This window comes from Heloderma suspectum, chromosome 3 (genome assembly GCF_057233095.1).
Source record: "Heloderma suspectum isolate Gila_16-S chromosome 3, 16-S_ref, whole genome shotgun sequence".
Classification (NCBI taxonomy): Eukaryota; Metazoa; Chordata; class Lepidosauria; order Squamata; family Helodermatidae; genus Heloderma; species Heloderma suspectum.
This window is the reverse complement of record NC_139460.1, coordinates 107210245-107227086: the sequence shown is the minus strand read 5'-3', so window position 1 is coordinate 107227086 and position 16842 is coordinate 107210245. Positions and strand designations below refer to the sequence as shown.

Here is a 16842-nt window from a genome sequence, read left to right as displayed (position 1 = left end):
GGGAGGGAGTTCCACAGAGTGGGGGCCACCACAGAAAAGGCCCTCTCCCTCGTCCTCACCAGCCTAGCTGTCCGGGCTGATGGGACAGAGAGAAGGCCATCCGAGGCTGGTCTTGTTAAGCGGCCTGTCTGGTGTTGCTGGAGGCACTCCTCAAGATAGGCTGGGCCGGAACCACATAGGGTTTTAAAGGTCAAAACCAACACCTTGAATTTGACCCGGAAAACAACTGGTAACCAGTGCAACTCCTTCAGCACTGGAGTGATGTGATCTCGCCGGTGGCTGCCTGTATTCAGGTGAGGTGCCGTGTTCTGTACCAGCTGCAGCTTCTGAACCATCTTCAAGGGTAACCCCACGTAGAGCGCATTACAGTAGCCTAAACGAGAGGAGATCAGGGCATGTACTACCGATGGGAGCAGATGGTTGGGAAGGTAGGGGCGCAGCCGCTGTATCAGATGGAGTTGGTACAGTACTGTCCGGCTCACAGCTGACACCTGAGCCTCCATGGACAGCTGGGAGTCCAAAATGACCCCCAGGCTGCGGACCTGGTCTTTCAAGGGTAGCCGTACCCCATTCAACACCAGGTCAACATCCCCCAGCCTCCTCTTGTCTCCCACCAAAAGTACCTCGGTCTTGTCAGGGTTCAGCTTCAGCTTATTCCTCCCCATCTAGCCACTTACCAACTCCAGACATTTGGACAGGGATTCTACGGCCAACCTTGGTGAAGATTTGAACGAGAGGTAGAGCTGCGTGTCATCCGCATATTGATGACACCGCACCCCAAACCTCCTGATGACAGCCCCCAGCAGCACATAGATGTTAAATAGCATCGGGGAGAGGATGGAACCCTGTGGCACCCCACTAGTGAGTGGCCACGGATCCGAAACCTCCTCTCCCAGTGCTACCCTCTGGTACCTGCCGGAGATGAAGGACCAGAACCACCGCAATACGGTGTCTCCAATGCTCAATCCCTCCAGGCAGTCCAGGAGGATACCGTGGTCAACGGTATCAAAAGCCACTGAGAGGTCGAGGAGAACAAGGAAGGAGCATTCACCCCTATCCAGAGCCCTCCTCATATCATCCACCAAGGCGACCAAGGCCGTTTCTGTCCCATGCCCAAGCCTGAAGCCCGACTGAAATGGGTCTAGATAATCAGTTTCTTCCAAGTGTGCCTTCAACTGCACCGCCACCACCCGCTCAATCACCTTGCCCAAAAATGGCAGATTCGAGACTGGGCGAAAGTTGTTCAGAATTTGGGGATCCAAGGAGGGCTTCTTTAAGAGTGGTCTTATCACTGCCTCCTTGAGGGCTGATGGCATCACTCCCTCCTCAAGGGAAGCGTTCACCACTGCCCTGATCCCCTCACCCAGTCTTTCTCTGCAGCCCATAATGAGCCAAGTTGGGCAAGGATCAAGTAAGCAGGTGGTTAGCCTTACAGATGAAAGCACCTTGTCCGCTTCATCAGAAGGAAGAAGCTGGAACCGATCCCACAAAACTGGTTTGCCACAGACCACCTCTTGCTCACTAACTGTATCCACAGCGCACGGAGTAACACTCCTAATCTGATCAATTTTATCCGCAAAGTACCTTGCCAAGGCCTCACAGGCGGCCTTAGAATACTCGTGGTTCCGGAACCACTGGACTGACCAGGCTCCGTACCACTTGGAACAGCCTCCTGGGACAGCACTCTGCTGTCGCGATAGAGGCAACATAATATTCCTTTTTTGCTGCCTTCACCACCACGTGATAGGCTGAAGATACAGCTCTAGCCTGTGTCTGATCGTCTTTGGAGCGAGACTTCCGCCACTGGCGCTCTAGCCGTCTCACCTCCTGTTTCAGAGCTCATAACTGCGGATTGAACCATGGTGCAGTCCGAGCCCTGTTCAGGGGGAGAGGGCATTTCAGAGCCACCCAATCTAATGCCCCAGTGATTGCGGCATTCCACCCTCCCACCCACCCACCAGGGTCTTGACCGAGTCGCTGTTGGCGTGCTCCAGATAATCCCCAGGTATAGAAAGATGTTTCTATATATGATGTCTAAAAGGATAATATTTCTCCACAGATTGTATAATTTACCTTTCAGTGTAGCTTTTTTTAGCACTTTCATTGCATACAGCTGTCTGGCATCTGATCCTGAGATTTTTTTGACAAGGAATACCTGTATTAAGCACATGTAATGGTTTTATTACAGTGATCCAAACAATTAATTAGAATGAGTAGGAGGATATCTGCAGACACACACATGAAAATCATTCACATTTATTTCAACTGTGCGCAGGGTGGAAACAGAACTATGTGCGCCTACCTACCCAAGCATGCCTGTCATTCCAATCCCACCCCGCCAGTAAAATTTAACTGGAGTTGACTTGTATGAAGTCCAATGCACAGAGGCCCTATCCATGTGATCTTTACCCATGATTTTGAGGGCATGGACTCCACACAAATGGACCTCAGTTAAAGGATACCTTTTAACCCATGATTAGACCCAAGGGTGAGGCAGGCACAATCCCACTTCTCCACATATACACTCTATATCTTTTAAAGGTGCATTTGAATAGGGCTCAGATTCCATCAATACAAACACAGTTGCACCTGCAACATAATCCCAAGCAGCATTATTCAAATTTCTGACTCTCCAAATAGTTCAGCTGTAACAGAAACCAAGTGTTGTGTTAATTCAACCTCAAAAAGATATAGAAGAAATGTGTGGTGATCCACTGAATTTTCAAGAAATATATTTTGTTTATACTGTTCATTGCAAAATATCTGACAATAGTCATTCCTGCATATTTAAATCAGAGCTAGGGCAGTGAACTGACAATTAAGGAGATTAGAACAAAAGATTCAGGAGTTGGTATTACAGAACCAGAGCATGTATTTTGGGAATTCTGGTCAGTACCAGCTCTGGCAAACCCTTCTGAGCATTGTGATAGCTTGTACGAATTCAAAAGCTCCTTCCTTACCTTTCCAAAAGACCCCTGTCCTAGTACTTTAAGGAGTTCAAATTGTGAAGGATCTGCTTTTTCATGCCCTTCCTTGACATGATACGTTATTGCAATCTCTTTAATATTGCCTTCATCCTGCAAAATAAAATTTAAAATCTCAATTTAATGCTCAGCAATCATGTCAGGAATATTTTTTATAGGCAGATACTTAACAAATTCACATTCACAGATGTAGACAATTATAATGGTAAAGACTAATAAGACAAATACAAAAGGCAGAGATGAAAGTACACAAACATATTTTACAGTTAGGACCACAGCCTACGCATCCTGATGCCTCCTAGAACCAGCGGACTTACATCTACCTTAAAATATCTAATTCTTTTCTGGGTATTGTGCTATTTATTCTGCTGAAATACTGTAATACATGTGGCGTTCATGTTGATGCCTAAGTAGCACTTCCTTTCTGTGTCTCAGAAACTGAAAGTGAATTAAGAATTGCTTTAATTCAAATGCAGCCAATCTAATATTATGAAATTCAAAGCACCATTCTCTAGTCTCAGGGAGTGAGAAAGAGGGGGGAAGGGGAGAGGCCTGGTCTGCACATAACAAAAAGCCACTGCGGGTGAATTTCTGCAGGCTTATTGTTGCAGCGGCAACCACCATTTCAATATTCAGGGTGCGGTGGGGACCTGCTTCAGCTTCTTGTTACATGTGAAGCCAGTGAGGGTGGGTTGTTGGGGTGGTTGACAAGCCACCCCAAACCCTAAAACAGCCCATGGGTTCTGGGTAGCTTGTCAACCACCCCAACAACCTACTCTCACTGGGTTCGCACATAAGCTACAGCACCCCCTTGCCGTAGCTCTAATATTCAAAATAGCAGGTGCGACTGCAACTGTGGGAAAATTAACCCATGGTGGCTTCTTGTTACATGCGAACCAAGTCAGAGAGAAAATGAATATTTGCCTGAGATTGAAGGGATTCTATAATACCTGAGATTGAAGGGATTCTATAATATATTTTGGTTTCAGGCCTGTCTTGTCAGGTCCTCAGTAACAACTTACTTCAGACAATTTATATAAAGACATGTTGCCAGAACTTATCTTGCCAATCCTTGTGATTCAGTTTAATATTCCAATCCCAAGTATGTTAAATTAGTGTTTGGAATGAAGCCTACAGGCCAAACTACTACAGAATTCATGTCAAAATATAGTTGTGGGTGCAGTTTTTCTCCCACCTGTTGTCTTTCTGTTTCTCTTTCTCCCAAATGTAGCTGCTGTCTGGAGCAAAAGATTGGTAGCGGGGTGGGGTGAGGGTATGGGAGAGAAGCTTCTTATATTTCTCACTTCTGACATCTTATTTTTTGTGCTAAAATGATACACACAGAGAGCTGCTTTTCCCCACAGGAGAAAAGATATGTGCACAGGATTATGGGGACTAACTTGCAAAGTGAAAGCTATGCTCAGGGTAGGGTGGGGTGCATCAAACCGTTCCACAACATCTTAATTATCCAAGATGAAATTCTGAATATTCAAGTTATTTGGGAGCATCCAGATATTTCACCTTTATGATAGTGAGGATCAATTTCTAACAAAATTTTAAAAAATGTTGTCAACTAGACTACTCAGTATTTTTAGATTTTCTTTTTAAAAAGTCTGGATACACATATTATAGATTAAACACGGATGTAAGTTCAATTAAGACTGGGTGGCCAGAGAAACTAAGAATCATGCAATGGGTGCCTGCCCACCATTTATTCATGTCCCTGTGAGCTGTTTGTTCCAGATACACATAATGCATGGCCAAGCAAAGTGAGACTCATCCAGAACAGCACTTTTGACTATGCAAGGAAACTTGGCTTCAGTTTAGACAAAATGTTGGTGCAATTAGAAAAATAACAATGTAGAGATTCCATAAAGAGTTTTATTTAGAACCACCAATTGATATTGCACTGTCAGATGTTTATAGAGTAAAAATACAAAATAGCAGAAGAGAGTCGATACAGTTATAACTTTTTTCCAAATTACAAAAGTTAAAAGGGGGAAATAGCCATCTGGTGTTTTTAGCTGCATAGCAGAAGTTTAAGGGCGGAAGCTGGAAGCCAATGTCACGCAAGTGGAAATCCGCTCGCACAATGGAACTTTATCCCTCTCTCCTCCACCTGCAGCTCCTGAAAATCTGCTCCAGAGGGTATCTCAAACCTCCACAGCAGATTTTGAAGGTGTATGGGCGGGGGGAAGGGGGGATCACCCATCCTGGTTCCAATGACAAAAGCAGTTCTGTCCGCAAAAAAGCTTAATTGTATTTCGCCTTGAGTCATTATTGCATTATATTTAAATGTCCTTTAATTTTTCCCCCCTAAATATGTAATTGCTACACTATTAGCTCAAATGGCTCCTCAAAAAAGCTGCATTGGCTTCTGTGTCTAAAAGCTAATTCACACTTTACACAGAAGTGGGGAAAGCAGAAGCACAAGTGACTCACTTCTACTTTCTGTGCGGTATATGAAGGGGGATTTGTGGATGTTGCTACAGGAAATATCTGCAAGTCCCACTAAGAACACTACAGGAAAAGCAGAAGTGTGAGTCCCTTGGACTTCTCCCTTCCCTATTTCTGAGTTATGTGCAAAATGACTGGAGTTTCATGAAATGAAGATGAAAGGCTTCTATGATGGGTCTCTGTTCAACACTCACAACATTGCTGCTAGCCTTCCCAATGCCAAATTTGCAAGAATACAAAATATGTAATAAATACAAGTACACAAAATAAATGAATGCATTTGTATTTCCTTATATTTAAATAGTTTGTTCTAAATATTTTGTCAAATTTGCATCTAATCTTTCCTCCAAGGACTTCAGGGAGGACAACATACACCAGCTTTCCCCAACCTGGACAATGGCCGTGCTAGCTGGGTATTATGGGAGTTGCAGCCCAACACATCTGGATGGAACCAGGTTGGGAAAGGCTATCATGCACAGTTATCTTATCCTCACAATCACCCTGTGAGGCAGGTTAGGTTGAGCCACTGTGACTTGCCCAAGGCGATCCATTGAGCTTCCTGGCTGAGTGGGGACTTGGAACTGGAGTGCCTGCAAACTCCAATCACTACTCAGTTTCTTGCTGCACAATATGCAAAGTTCTGCATATACATAAAAGGTGATGGAGTTTCAGAATGGTATGATGATGTCCTTGGTAAGTGGTGAAACAGCTGCACGGCTACCAATAGTTTAACGTCTAGTCATGCCTTTTCCCCCTTCATGGATCACTGCCTTGTTGTGGCGAAGGGGCTTCTGTAACTCAGTGAAGCCATAAGCTATGCCGTGCAGGGCCACCCAAGACGGACAGGTCATGGTGGAGAGCTCTGACAAAATGTGGTCCACTGGAGAAGGAAATGGCAATGCCATCAAGGTTATGCTCAAAATCCTACAAGCTAGGCTTCAGCAGTATGTGAACCGAGAACTACCGGAAGTACAAGCAGGGTTTCGAAGAGGCAGAGGAACTAGAGATCAAATCGCCAACATTCGCTGGATCATGGAGAAAGCAAGAGAATTCCAGAAAAACATCTATTTCTACTTCATTGACTACACTAAAGCCTTTCATTGTGTGGATCACAACAAACTCTGGCAAATTCTGAAAGAGATGGGAGTACCAGACCACCTTACCTGTCTCCTGAGAAACCTGTATGAGGGTCAAGAAGCAACAGTAAGAACCGGACATGGAACAACTGATTGGTTCAAAACTGGGAAAGGAGTACCACAAGGCTGTATATTGTTGCCCTGCTTATTTAATTTATATGCAGAATACATCATGGGAAACGCCGGGCTGGATGAATCACAGGTCAGAATTAAGATTGCCGGGAGAATCATCAACAACCTCAGATATGCAGACGATACCATCCTAATGGCAGAAAGCGAAGAGGATCTAAAGAGCCTCTTGTTGAGGGTGAAAGTGGAGAGTGCAAAAGCTGGTTCAAAACTCAACATTAAAAAAACTAAAATCATGGCATCTGGCCCCATCACTTCCTGGCATATAGAAGGGGAAGAAATGGAAGCAGTGACAGATTCTATTTTCTTGGGCTCCAAGATCTCCGCAGACGGTGACTGTAGCCATGAAATTAAAAGACGCTTGCTCCTTGGGAGGACAGCTATGGCAAACATAGGCAGCATAGTAAGAAGCAGAGACATCACCTTGCCGACAAACGTTCGTATAATCAAAGCTATGGTTTTCCCAGTTGTAATGTATGGCTGTGAGAGCTGGACTATAAGGAAGGCTGAGCGCCGAAGAATCGATGCTTTCGAACTGTGGTGCTGGAGAAGACTCTTACGAGTCCCCTGGACTGCAAGGAGGTCAAATCAGTCCATCCTAAAGGAAATCAACCCTGAGGAAATCAACCCTTCCAACCATTGGAAGGACAGATACTGAAGTTGAAGCTCAAATATTTTGGCCACCTAATGCGAAGAGAAAACTCCCTGGAAAAGACCCTGATGCTGGAATTCGAAAGACTGAAGGCAAAAGGAGAAGGGGATGCCAGAGGATGAGATGGCTAGATAGCATCACCGATGCAATGAATATGGACTTGAGCACGCTCTGGGAGAGAGCGGAGGACAGGAAGGCCTGGCATGCTATGGCTGATGGGGTCACGAAGACCACAACATGCCTTTTACTAACTTTTTTTTTTTTTTGCTTTAAGCTCAGCAGGGATGGAGAATGCTAATAGAAGCAACAGCTGGAAAAAGTAGGAATGGGACTAAAGCAAGGTAACTGAAATAAAGGGGAAGAAAAGAAAGCAGCTATGGTTGTGGAAGAAAAACATCTTTGCTGTTTTGTGTTTCACAACAGTAAAACTGAGAAATTACTATCCTGTCAGCAGCTGGCTTTATGGTCCTTGCTGACATGAACAGTGCACATGGTGACAACAGGGAAGTAAGAAAATTATATAATTTCACAGGTAAGAAATTACGATAAATAGCACTCTAAAACAGAAAATGTACACATGTATAAACACAGCTTAATTTGCTCTCTACCTCTGCATATTGAAGAGGTACAAATGATTAAAACTCCAGCTCACAAGAGAAGATGCACAGCTAAACCAACAAATATGTATTGAACTATTGTACATTATAATCATGTATTTTTACCAATGTGCTTTAGGTTGAAGACTTAACATCCTTACTGTTAACTTTGTACTTATTGCAGTATGATCCTGAATTCTCATAGTTCTGCACCTACCAGTGAACAATACTTTTTTCCCTTTAAAACTCTTCTGAGTGATGTTTCAATGGTCTAAAACCTTACAAGAGTTCCAGACATAATATACTGCTGTACAGAATATTCAATAACGTTGAGAGATTGCAATATGCTTGTGTTGTTAGGCTTCCAATCAATATATAAGAACATGAGTACCAACAACATTTTCAATCTAGACTGAATTTTTCCTAAGGGCTTGTACAACACATGGAAATTGAATACCATACAGTTAGTGTACTATACTCCCCAAAGGCTTAACTCTAAGTACGGTTTTATTCCTAGTCAAGTAGCTCAGTTACCTCCAGATAACATTTTCTTTTATGAGCCACGCCATATTAACATTTGCAGTGAATTGGCAAGCCTGTCAGAGCTACTTTTATGACAAGAATGTAAGTTGGCAATACACTGTATTTACAGTAGAGCTTTGGCATTGTTTCATGAAAGTTAACTGTCCCATTTTTCATATTATGAGTTGCATCCAGATTTAGGCATGTGTAACTGCGCTGGTAGAAACAGACTTCCCCAGCCCTTCTTCTCCATGGCAGCCCTCCCAGCTCCCTAAAAATACTACAAGAAAGGTCAGGGGAGCCTACTGAATAGGGTGTACTGTGGTGCAGGAGAGAAAGGGGCATCCTGCAAAATCAGGCAGCAGTGCCTTATGTGAGCAGGAGCCCTTCCGTCAACGGAATGCAAATCCTGGATCCAACTTTATGTATATAAGGAGACAGTGATTTTAGACATTTCTGTATTTCAATGTAAAGCATATAATCAAAAGTTGTGTGTGCATTCCAGCATGCACATAGAGTTCCCGGCTATACAGCATCCCCATTTACTTTAGGAAATGCAGAGAGCTGCTCTGCTACTTAACTGAATGGGAAAGCTCTTCTGAATGCAGGAGCTGCATTTGTCTGCTAAAGAGCACAGGAACAGGTTCAAACTGGGAATATCAGAAACCAGATGGAGTGGAAAAAATCAGTGGATTGAATCCAGACTTAGCCATAGTTAGGAGGAAACCCATTGAAATAAATTAGACATGACTAATTTAACTATGATCCCGCTTATCCCTGATGAATTGGCAACAAAATTGTGAATGAGATTCAATAAGGAAAGTGATGCATATTGGGGCAAAAAAACCTTACCTTCATATACACGGAAGGGGTCTGCACTGGCAAGTGACTCTTCAGCAAAGAGCCCTTAGATCATCATGGCTCAATGAAAACATTGGGCTTGATTGCACATCATGATAAACTACACTGAAAACAAGCCACGATGGGTTGGTTAATCACTTGCTAAGCCATGATGCTGCTGGCAGACGATCAGGCAGTTGCTGGCTTACCATGGTTTGTTTCCCGCTTTGTCTTCTCGCCTGCTCCCAGCATGTATCCTAGGGACTTTTCCAGCACAACTCATCTACACTCCTGCTGAGATGAGATTCTCCCCCCACCTTTCTTGTCATATATATTTGTGGTACAACACAAAAAGCTGACGATATTAATCTTTGGAGTGGAGAAGGGGTGTGTGCTAAACTTACTTTTTAGGACAAGGTGGCTGGGGGGTTTATTTATTTTCTTTGTTTAACACTTTAAAAAGCCTCCTTGGCTGTTCCTTGCAGCCAGGGATGAGTGACGTTCCTCTTTCTAGCACAGCTATGCATGTATGTGTGATTGATGTGGGCATGGCCCCAATATGGGAGATGGGATTTAAGCTTTCCCCCCTCCTGTTTTCATGCCGAACTCCTGCCCCCGGTGGGAGGATTTAAAAGATTGACTTTTTCTTCTTTTTTTTTTAACCCTCCTTCAAGTGCAGGGGGGATTTCTGCATGAAAACAGGAGGGGGAAAGCTTAAATCCCCCCTCCCAAATAGCCATGCCACTGAATCGGGGCCATACTTGCTTACCCAGAGGTAAGTCAATCACGCATACAAGAATGGCTGTGCTAGGAAGAGGTACATCACTATATAACTATAGCATGGAATCTGTCACTATATAACTATAGTTGCTAAATCATGTTCAGGTTATATAGGAAGAATAGCTACCTTCTTCAAGGTCTCTCACTGAAGGTAAGAGAAACTTGGCTCACAAGAGGAAAATGCTTCAAACGAAGAGCTGAGCTGGAGGAGGAGGGGCAGTGGGCACTGACAAGGGAGGATAGAGGCTGAACTTGCGCATGCTGTTGCCAGGCAGAGTTTGGCAACCAAGATCATGAGAAGCGGTTGGGTTTTTTTGCTGCTTTTGCCAGGCATTTCTGTAGCCCTTTCAAACAAGCCATGCACAAGCCCTCGTGCCAGGTCTGCACATCACAACAAGCCACTCTGAAATCAAACCAACCCAACAACAAGCCATGGTTTCTCAGGGTGGTTTGTGCATGGTTAACAACTCTGTGCTTAAGCCATCATGCCAGGTTCGGACAACACGACAAGTCACTCTGAAACAAACCAGGCTGACAATTTGCCATATAATGACATATGTGGCCTCATCTGGAATACTGTGTGAAGTTTTGATTACTCCATCTCAAAAAGGATATCATAGAATTGGAAAAGATATTGAAGAAGCTAACCAAAACAAACAAGGAGTTAAAGCACTTTACTCACAAGGACAGATGGGCAGTTTAGGTACTTTTTAGTTATAAAAAATATGACTGGGACATAATAGAGGTTTATATAATTATGAATGAGTTAGATAATTGTTTTCCTCTCATATAATACCAGAATTTGGGATCATCCAATGGAATTGATTTATTCAGGAAAGACAAAAGTAAGTAGTTCTTCACACAATGGACAATTAACCCATGGAATTCACCACCACAAAATGAAATGATCATCATTGCCTTAGATGGCTTTAAAGGAATTAGACAAATAGATGGAAAATAGAATTATCAACAGCTATTAACTACAGCAGCTAAATAGAACATGCAAGTTCATTTATAGTGTGCCCCTGAATACCAGTTGCTGGGGCAAACAGTGGTGGGAAAGCTATTGCCTTCATTTCCAGAAGCACCCCGCTGACCACAGTGGGAAACCAGATGCTGTACTGGAAAGTCTGATTCAACAGGGCTTTTCTTATGTTCTTAAAAGTATAAATCCATCTCTCCATACATGCCACCAATCATGAATATATTTTGCTAGTAAATATAAATGCAGGTCTCTGAAATCCTCTTTTTCTTATGCTCTGTATATCAAAGAAGTCAGTCAGCAATACTCCAACCATAGCCAGCAAATTCTACAGGTTTTTAACTAGCCATTAATAAAAAACAGGTGTGCTGCCTCTTATTCTACTTCATTTTACCATAACATCTCAGACAAGTTGAAAATAGATGTAAATAGATTTTCTGTCCCTTTTCCATCCCAGAATATTATATGTAAAAAGTTCTTGGCATATGCTAAACTCTTTCAAGAATCTGCAAAGCTCTAATTTCTTTAATGGTCAGAGCATGGACTTACAAGATTATCTGGGTTACAAACACTACACTTTTATGGAACATCTCAACTGATTTGGGAAAATTCAAATGTTTAACAATGGGGTAAATGGCCTTATTTGTTTTATTAAAAAATACAGACAAGTGTTGCTCCCAAGTTTCAACAATATTAAGAATGCAGATTAAAACATATTTTAAATACCAACAGTAGCTTCACAAGCTTATAAGTAAAGTAGTAAAGTGTACTCATTCTAACACACAAAGTATTTTACTTAATTATTTAAAACATTTGTAACTTGTATCTTAAAAGACTCAAAGGCAACTTTCAACAAAATTATACAAGCATAAACAATAATCCCTAAAAACACACACTATCACAGGGGTGGGCAACTTGTAGCCCTCCAGATGTTTTAGCCTACAACTCCCATCAGCTCTAGCCAGCATAGCCAATAATGAGGGCTGATGGGAGTTGCAGGTCGAAATATATGGAGGGCCATAGGTTGCCCATCCCTGCTGTACAGTATCAGCACTAAAGAACCAGAAATGCCCAGTCAACAGCTATAAGACTTTTTTTTTTTTTTAAGAAGCGACAGATACACATGTTTTATTCATATCCCCCTAGTAGGCTGCTTTTGAAAAGTGTTTGGAAATTTCAATTGGTGCAGAATTCATCAACTCATGTGTTTTGCCTGAGGTCCATATTTATACATCTTATCATCTTCATTAATTGGGTACACTGGACAGCACCTTCTTGGTGGCAGCACCACTTTGTGAAATTCTTTGCTCCAGAATATCTAGTCAGTTTCCTCCTTGCTGTCATATGTCAGATGAAAATGCTGCTATTTCTGCATGATTTGGACATGGGCTGTAACTGACTGACTGCTCCTTTTACTGGCATTTGTTTCTGGTTTTGCTGCTGCTGCTTCTTTTGAATTTTGCTAATTAGTGTTTCATTTGTAACTACATATATATCATATTTTTAGCTTTCTATGATTTTCAGCTGCCTTGAGGCCTGCATGGATTGAAAAAACTGTTTGCCAGGTCCATCTTCTCTAGGAAAGACCACAGCTGACAAATCAGCCAAAGTTGCTATAAACTGTGCCTGACTACCACTAAACTCAGCATCCAGCAAAGTGCCGTATCCAGGAGTAGACTCAATATGCATATCTAATATTTCGGGGGAAGTGCAGCTTCATCCAACACAGGCCATATATTTTTGCCCAGATTGCCAGAACCCCTGACCAACAACACTACATCAATCTCGATTAAGTTTCAGTTTACTCACTTCCACTGCTTTCCTGGGATCAGAAAGTGGAAGAGATAAGATGAACTACATATTATCAGAATACTGATCTCACTTCAACCCAAAGCTCGAGTGCTTTTATGTAGAACATAGGAAATGAGATAGAACCCTGTGATACTCCACAGGGCAAAGACCTTAGGGCAGAACAGCAGTCTCCCACCACCATCTTCTGGTATTAATCCATCAGCAATGACTGCAGATACCAAAGAACCATCAGGACACGTGAAAGATTCCTACTTCTGAGTTTAGAAGAACACCTAAACTTAACTAGGTAGTTTAAAACAGGTCTTCAGAAATTAACTTGCATAAAAAGTCTGTTGGACCACATTAAGACAGTGAGGATTATTGGATGACACAGTAGTTAAAAAAAGATGACTCAGTTCTCACATAAATCTCTCTTGTACATAATTTCCTTTTCCTCCACTCCCTTCACTCAGGAAATGATCTAAAAGAATTTATTTCTCACAATGGGTATAAAAGCAAGATTTAGTTCTTTTAAGACAAACTATACTTAAATACAATAGTTAAGAGCCTTGGAAGCCTAAACAAAGCACTAAGTAAAAAAACAAAAAACACTGCTGTCATTAGTTATGATGTGCTATATAGAACATAGAGTTAATTTTGCAGACTATATTTCATAAAACCACCCCTCTGAATTAGGTATTCTGAAATGGCAATCATTTTGTTTAAAAATTGAGCGTGGAAAACCCTAAACTATAAAATAAAGACTATTAGATCAATAATATTATCCGTTTAATGAACGAATACAGTGTTAATCAAAAGCTTGCACTCTTGTCAAACAGTTGTATACTTAAAGTTTTCCTGTAATTTCAGTTACTTTTACAGCGACGAAACACATACCTATTTCAGTGAAATAGTATCATTTCAAAATATATTTTCTGTTTTTAAAAGGTATAGGCAACCCATCAGTATCTTAGGATGCATATGCTAAAGTGGCCAGTGATCCTAGACTGTATGGAAGACCAGGGCTGGCTCAAGGCAATTTGCTGCTAGAGGTGAAGGACAGGACACTTGTCCTTCACCTCTACACTTGTCCTTCACTTTTTCCCAACCAACCCTGTCATTGTATATACAGAAAGTAACTGGCAGATGAATTCAACACTGGAGACAGGACAGCATCCACTACACCTGAGGGAAGCAGGCTAGCTTGAGGGTACAGGGCAGGCCATGTGGTACAAATATGGCACTGCCTCTCAACACCTCACTGCTGCTCCCCACTCCCAGGATCTGCAGGCCGCATCACTCTGCCCTACTGTGAAAGACTACACCATCAGCTTAGATTACAGTGAATTTCAAAGGATCAGAATATTGATCATGGTTTCAATCTTGGGCATGTTTACATTTGAGGAAGTTTAACAGAAATCAAAGAGCAGTGCTTTGAGTGCACCCCATGCTTTAGTTAATTAAGACCAGCTAATCTTGTTATACTGCTTTAGGGACAAAAATTGTCTGCTTTGGAATTTAATCATGTTTCCCTTTCAGTAAAAAAATTAAAATTAAAAAAACGTCGCTCCAACCATTGTATCTTCAAATTTTTAATTCAGAAAACTATGAAAATTAGGTTTCAAACTCATTATATAAATTTTATTAATTTAATAATTACTATAAAAGCTGTTATAACTGAAGTAGTCATGTGTAACTAAGGCTGTATGCTATGCACACATAACTGGGAATAAGTCTGACTGAACCCCATGGAGCTTACTTCCCAGTACATATATAGGAGTGTACTACATGTTGCACATCAAATGAATTTCAAATCTATTCTTGCAAAGCTCAGTCATTTATAGAGTTTCAAGAATCACAGCTTGGCAAACTGAAAAAAAAATTAAATAAGGCAGGAGAGGGGAATATTTCTTAGTCCAAGTGCTAGATTCCACTTTGGAGAAGCTCTCTGGAACTGCATTCCAGTGGTGGGCAGGGCTAAAGACAAAAGTGGACAAGACCATGGGCAAAAGTAAGTGGGGCTGAGCAATCCAATCCCCTCCAATCCCATTCTTACCAATTTATAGTAGGAAGCCTGTCTACTCAGAAGCATGAGAAGCACATCTACCTATAAATAAGCAAGACAAGCCTCTGTATATCTACTCAGAAGTAAGCAGGACTGAATCACTCAGCAGCACTTCCAAATAGCAGAACACCAAACCTCTGCATGTCTACTTAGAAGTAAGCATGAGCAGCATGTCTACTCAGAAGTAAGCAGGACAAGCCCAAGAATGAAGCAGGGCTGAATCACTCAAACCTTTCAGATAGCATTTTTACTCAGAAGCACTTGAAGCACTTTCAAACAGCGTTTCTACTCAGAAGTAAGCACAGACATCATGTCCACTCACAAGCAAGAAGGACAAGGCTCAGAAGGAAGCAGGATTGAATCATTCAGCAGCTTCTTGCCATGGACCTGCCCCCTCTGCCCCCAAGGGAAAAGCTCTTATCTCCGATCAGCAGATGATCAGAAATGCTTTCCCCTGATAAGCAATGAGTAAGGAAGCCTTTTTCAGTGCTCAGCAGGGAAAAGCACCTATCTCCTATCTACCCTGTGGTAGATTGCGGGCCAAGGGAAGAAGCTGCTGACCCAGATGGGGAACCCCTGCAGTCCTGGTAAGGTCCATGGGCCAAACATTCCCCATCCCTGAAATAAGGTAAAAACCTTTCTAAATTACATTTGAATTAACTGTGTCTGCAGCTCTCAAAATATTCAACTTATGAATTCATTCACACATAAGAAGTAATTAAAAAGTTCATGCAGGAAAACATACTATCAATTTTAAGCACACAAGCTACTTTCAAAGACCCTTGTTTAACAGATAGCATGTATACAGAGCCAGAAGCTTAAACATGGTTAAGGAAGTATAATCTTTAATTTTCCCTACTAAGCAATCAAGAAAGACCAAGCCCTAACATTCTTACTGCTACCAGATGTTCCAGCACTTAGAAAATTTCCTATTAGAAGGCTTGAATTTTATTTTTCCTTTGAAAAATACAAAATAAAATGCCTTGGTATTTTAAAAAGATAAGCAAAAAAAGCTTTAATGATAAAAAATATTATCACCTCATACTAATAGGAAGCATTATTCAGTCTCTCCATTGCTGCTATCCTACACATTATTATTTTTAGTAGTAGTAGTAGTAGTACTATGAAGCAATGATACAGAATATTAGAACGTTTGAAGTGCTTCACACACATTGTGTTGTAATTTTAATTTCTGGAAGAAAGGTAATACTGACCACAAGGGAAAATAATCTTCCCTTGCAGACTGAAGAGGTGGGGATGAAAATGAGAAGTGACTTGCTTAAAAAGCCACCACAGAATTCATGACAGAAATTGGATTCCAAATGCGATCTTCCTAACATAGTAGCTCAGTCCTTAGCTACTATGCAACACCTGCTCAATAGTATCTGTACTAAAAATGGTAGAAATAAATGCCCAAAATATATTACTATCACAGGGGAAATTTGACAATCCTACATATAGGATGAATGTCCATAGTCATGAAATTAAAACTAGCGAATGTTCATAATTACCATAAGGCAATCACTAAGATTCACCAGTGATTATAGGCATTTCTTTACATTCACCAGATACACGGGGAATTGTCAACTTTCTTTTGAGATAGTCCAAAGTGTCTAGACAATAATATTTCTTCTCAAGTTGTGCTGGCATATCAAATATTTATAGTTAATTACTAGAGTGCCTAGTAGACTAAAGTTAATTACAGGATTTCACCAAACTAAGGAAGAACATGTAACGCATGTGTAATGCTTCCAATCTATTAACCATAATGAATCAAGCTGTGAGTTTGCATCTCTCCTTCTGGCACAAACTTCCCCTGCTAATTTAGTTAAGATCAGTGGGGAGGGCAAGTGGGTTGTGTTGGAGGTGAGGGGTTGAGGCAAAAGAACATGCAACCATGAGTTTGGA

The 16842-nt window shown here is 41.6% G+C and overlaps 1 protein-coding gene across 2 annotated transcripts in view; it reads right to left on the bottom strand.

Moving 5' to 3' along the window:
• RPS6KA3 (ribosomal protein S6 kinase A3) overlaps positions 1-16842 on the bottom strand; it is a 62183-nt gene that overhangs the window by 34817 nt on the left and 10524 nt on the right. For both annotated transcript variants that reach the window (XM_084844039.1, XM_084844040.1), the window contains exons 3-4: positions 2961-3077; positions 2074-2155 (exon numbers count right to left, since the gene is read on the bottom strand). In XM_084844039.1, coding sequence (XP_084700165.1) covers positions 2074-2155; positions 2961-3077 — 199 coding nt within the window. The remainder of the gene's footprint in view (positions 1-2073; positions 2156-2960; positions 3078-16842) is intronic.